Source organism: Gavialis gangeticus, unplaced genomic scaffold, assembly GCF_001723915.1.
Source record: "Gavialis gangeticus isolate Ggan-Ray unplaced genomic scaffold, GavGan_comp1, whole genome shotgun sequence".
Lineage (NCBI taxonomy): Eukaryota > Metazoa > Chordata > Crocodylia > Gavialidae > Gavialis > Gavialis gangeticus.
In genome coordinates this window covers 33,104,902-33,110,217 of record NW_017728994.1, presented here as the reverse complement: position 1 = coordinate 33,110,217, position 5,316 = coordinate 33,104,902, and the positions used below count along the sequence as shown (strand labels likewise).

Sequence of the window (5,316 nt, the reverse complement as noted above, 5' to 3'; positions counted from 1 at the left end):
GTTTCCATGATACTTACACCCAAGGATCTTAAAGCACAAAACATATTAAAATCCTACAGTATCTCTCAGATATTGTAAATGTTTAATCCTGGGCTGTAGTCCTAGTCCCTCTCTATCATTATCAATGTATTATATGAAAATAGAATCTCTCTTGCTTTATTCCTTATTTCATTGTGAAAGCCATAATGATCCATGGTCTGTGGTATCACAAGAAGATGGTGGCATTAGAAGACTGATTCTGATTTCAGGTGTGAAACAAAACTCTTCATAACCATAGTTTTGCAGATGTCCCTCAGCATGATGTGCAAAGAAAGGCAAACACTGGCATGGTGGTTGCTATGTAAAATGTATCTGTTGCTTTTTGCAAAGCATCAGCATTTCAAAGGTCATGTCAAAAAAGAGTTAATCCCATCCCTTTCCTAACTTGAAGGTTTATAGAGATACTGAATCACTACAGTGTAATCCTGACTTCCATTTATCTCTCTGGGCTATCTAAAGGTCATTAATGCTTCTGGAGATTCCAGTGACCTGTGCTTTGCTAGGAAGACTTCAGTCCTGAAAGCTTCTGAATTCTGCACACCTGGAACTCCTAGTTTTATAAATGTCCAGTTTGAGAGAGGTTTTGAGTGTCCCCTGAGCTCTTTGTAACATGGGACATTTTCTGGATAGCCTAGAGCTATTTTTTTCTCACTTAGCATTTTTAATGTGAAGTATTTTTCTGGCCATTGCTAGATACTCAGTTAAGTTACTTGTATTTAGTTGTCTAGTTGACTTTATGTGAGTAAATTATAGAATTCCATAAGCAAATACTATTTGTGTTCTTTCTTTTTCAGACAGAAGAAAGACGATTTATAAAACATTTACAGTTTACCACCTGGCCAGACCATGGCACTCCTAAACTAGCAGAACAGCTGGTAAAATTCATTTGTTACATGAAAAAAGTTCATCAGACAGGACCTATAGTTGCTCACTGCAGTGCTGGGATTGGAAGAAGTGGGGTTCTACTATGTGTAGATATTTTGCTGAGCTACATAGAGAAAAATCTGTGTGTAAGTATATCTAAAACAGCTGGTTATAAATATGATGGCTGACTATTTTATTGTAGGACAGCTTGGATCAAATTCACTCCTGCTGCAATTTGATTCAAGTAAGTCCATTTTCAAAAGAAACTTGATTTCTGATGTTGATTTTGGCCTTTAGGGATAACAATTAAGAGTAAAATATTTATGAAAGTAAAAACTCAAAGTTTTCCCACTAGATTGTGTCTTCTCTTTGTTGATAACGTTGTTCTTTTCTGACAGTTCAACATCAAACAGATAGTGAGAGAGTTGAGACATCAGCGCTTTGGCATGATTCAAACAAAGGTAAGGTCTCCATAAGGAAATCAGATTAGCTCTTCATCAAAGGCCCTGCTTCAGAGCGGCCTTTCTGAATTCAAAGGTGAAATGCCATTGAATTCAATGAGAGTAAGCATGTACCTATGCCTACCACCTTTACTCCTACTGAGTCACACCTTACTACATGAGTGTCTTCCCTAGATTTGAGGTATTCCTCAATGTAATTCTAGTAGAATCTTGTCCTTATTAGGGAACAGAAATAAAAGCATAGGAAAGTGATCTTTAGTGTTGTGTAATATGCTGCAGTCACTACTGACCCTTGATTTTCATGCTAGGATAGACAGTATTTCCAGGATTTAGCGCCAGTTTTGTACCAATCTCTACTAGTTACTCCTTGTTTTAAAAAGGAGTAACTAATAGACTAGAATAACCTTTAACATGAGTTGGGTTTTATAAGTCTTGCCCCCAAAAGGTACAGCTTTGAAATGAATCCTTGGGATGGAAGGGTGGACGAGTGCCCTGTCAGCTACTACTAATCTATCTCTGCCCCTGACAAGTTTTCATATATGACTATTAAGAGATAAATGAGCTGAATTTGATGAGGAAAGCATCACAGGGATGGAGGGATGAGACAATTGTGTGAGTAAATGGAGGAAAGCATATAGATCTACTGCAGTACAATATTTAAACATGTACTTAGATACATCTATCTTATGGACAATGCTTTAAGCATTCTAATATTATAAAAGCCTTAGTCTGTCTGTCCGTAATGCTTTATTCGCACCCTTATTGGTTGTCTAAAACAACCAATCAGAGTGCTCCAAGGACGTTCTGGACAGAAGGTAGTGGCGGAGCCATGGTGAATCATGACAGTGGGGACCGGAGGGGCAGGGGGGAAGTGGAGCCAGCACCGTTGGCCTTGCCCCTTCCTGCCCTGCTGATCGGAGGCAGCGGCGGGTGGAGTAGGCCCCAAGCAGCAGTGTGTGGGGAGAGGAGGTGGGGAGTGGCCCCGGGCCCAAGGCGTTAGGGGGGCGGTGAGAGGGGAGAGAGAGGAGTGGGCCTGGGCCCGGCCCCAACCTGGCTGGGGGGGGGAGGGGGAAGGGAGGTGTGGGCCTGTCCTCCCCCTTCCGCTCCCACACAGGGATGTGGCTCCCACCCCTTCTGCCCCTCCCCGTCATTCTTGATGGGCAGCTTGCTAGTGTGTCTGTAATGGCACACTAATTTGCATTGACTTCAATGGCCTTGAGTATACTAAATGTGCATCTGAAAACTTCATGTGCATGTACTTACGTTCTAAAGAGGAAGGCCTTCCTGAGCCAAGACTTTAATGAATGAATGGGAGAAAAAGGAAGGCCAGAGTGAATGGGGCAGGAGGGAAAAAAAATAAATAAATGCAGGGAGGAGAACAAAACCAGTGAGTTAATGGGGGAGGGGAGACAAAAGACCTTGAACACCCCAAATTTCATGCAGCCCTAGATGATAATTCATTTTATGAAGGTGTGTCCAAAGCAGGAGCTTCAGGAAGCTCTGCACCCTTTGCATACATGTACCGAATGTGACAGAGTGACTGTGCTGGTTTCTCCACATGTCCAGGATCAGTACCTATTCTGTTATGAAGTTGTGCTCAAAGTCCTGCAGAACATTCAAGCCATGGATTCCCATCAACTGCAATAAGTACCTCTGCTATAGCTGTTCATCTTGGAGTCCCTGCATTACTTCATTCTAAAAGGATATTAAGCCAGCACAGGGAGGTGCTACACTGAATATATTATGCACTGTCTTACTTTCTACACTGTATTAGATTATGATATTTGAAGTATTTCTAAATCAGCATAATGTGAGCTAGATGTCACATAGATTTTGGCTCTATATATTGAAAAACTCTCAGCATCACAATGCCACTATTGGGTTATCACAGTAATTCAGATGCTCGGCATTGCAGCATATTGGTGGCTAGAACAACAAAGTTGACTAGTGGCCAAGAGATGATACACCTTTATGAAGGACTACAACTATTATCAACTAACTTTTATTGTAAAAAAGGCAGTTAAAATGCTCCTGTACCATGCATGTAGCAAGTGGAAGAAACTGTCCCTTAAATGTCACTCTATACACTTGCTCCTTTATTTTGTATCTATATTCTTTATTCCTAGCAATGCTGTCAAGTGCTTGGAGTCAGTATGTTTGCTTCTGGTAGTATGAATAACTTAGACCAGGGGTCTGCAACCTTTATGAACTGTGGGTCATAGCTTTCAATCTGGCTGCTGCTCTGAGCCACTGATCCCCTGCTGTTTCCCCAGCACACCATGCTCTCTCGTATCCCACCACAGCCTCCGCTTACTATGCCACAGATTTCTATGGCCAATGGACATTCTGAGGGGCAAATTCAGTAGGGAGGGTAGAGAGCAGGTAGGACCAGGCATCAACCAGGACTATGCAGGCAAGAGGTGGAGCTCAGCATAGGAAAGCACCGGGACAAATGGCGCACAGCAGGCAGAAGGAAGTTGGGGACACCTGCTCTGTGGTCCACACCACTGTGTGCCACTCTTTCCCCCACTTCCTCCCAGCTGCAGTAAGCTAGATCCAAACTCTTCCAGCCTGCAGTCAGAAAATTGCCAATCCCTGACTTAGCCCATTTCCTGGCATTGTACCAGGTTTGGAGTTCACACTGTGATCAATGGAAATCACAACATTGATGGCAGGATGTGGCCCTGAAGCTTTAGTGAGGTGCCTTCAAGGCAGGGAAATGATGCTATGGAATTGGAGAGGAGCAAAATTTTGTCCAAGCAAGATAAACATATGCAGATATAATTAACTTTCTCAATGTGCACCCATGTAAAAGAGAAAGTGATACTAACCAAGATGAATGTATTTGTACATATACCTGTGACCTTTTCCATTGTAGGTTTTTTTTTTTTAACTTAATAATCCCTTATTTAAGGCCTAATCCAACTTCCACTGAAGTCAATGCAAAATCCTTTTGATTTTGGTAGGGGTTGAATCAGGCCTTTAAGTGAGAGCTAATAATGCTGTTACAGAATCTTTTTTTGCAAGAGCCAATTTCCATTGTGCAAATTCCACCATTAGCATTCTAGTCAACAAGACTTGCATTATAGTTAAACTGGAAAACTCTCGAGATTTCTTATGTACCACACAGGCAGGGGGATTGTGGGGATTTCATTCATTTATGTTTATGAATTGTTAACTATGTTTATCAGTGCATTTATATCTTATGTTGAAGATCATATTTATGGAGGTACAATTATTATATACCTAGAGGAAGATTACATTATTTTAAAACTAGGCTGTGTGGTTGTAAATATATTTAATTACAATGTGTATATTAAAACAGCTCCCTTACCTCCAAACAGGGATAATATTAAGGAGCAATTGCCTACAAAAACACTCCATAAGCTAGATGATAATACCATTGTTTTAATATTATTACGAATTCAGAACAATGGATTTATGGAACAGAAGGACTATGACATTAAATATAACTTAAAAGCTGATTTTCAAAAAGTTCGTCATTAATCTTAGAATACTTGTTATTTTATAATGGACAGTTCCTGCTTTCTGCCATCAGTGATCCTGAGGTAATCTGGCAATAACAGTGAGTAGCATTTACAGTGCAAACCAGCTTCTGATTTAAATGCCAGAAATTGGGAGAAATCAAGATTAACTCAGTGGAGTATGTCTCAGAGTTGGATCTAGAAGGGTTGCAGCAGTACACTCGCACATCACTTTGGCTGTGCTGCACGTAAGCTCTCAGCGTGGGATCTGGCCAGAGCTCCTGCTTTCACATAGCTCTGGAGTCCAGGGAGTGAGGGGACTGCTGCCATTCATCTTCTCCTTTTCCCTTGCTGCTGAATTGAGTGGGGAACATGAACGACTGATGCCTCCCAAAACTGGGTGGAGGGCACCATTTGTAGGCAGCAGCATCGGCAGTGAGCAGAGACTACCCACAGATGCTGGCGGC

General features: G+C 41.6%; 1 protein-coding gene across 1 annotated transcript in view; it reads left to right on the top strand.

The window, feature by feature from the left end:
* PTPN20 (protein tyrosine phosphatase, non-receptor type 20) overlaps nt 1–4,425 on the top strand; it is a 63,295-nt gene extending 58,870 nt beyond the window's left edge. The window contains exons 15-17 of the mRNA XM_019502543.1: nt 834–1,049; nt 1,302–1,364; nt 2,931–4,425. Of these exons, the coding sequence (XP_019358088.1) occupies nt 834–1,049; nt 1,302–1,364; nt 2,931–3,011 (360 nt within the window). The 3' untranslated portion in view covers nt 3,012–4,425. The remainder of the gene's footprint in view (nt 1–833; nt 1,050–1,301; nt 1,365–2,930) is intronic.
* Nucleotides 4,426–5,316: the final 891 nt, after the last annotated feature.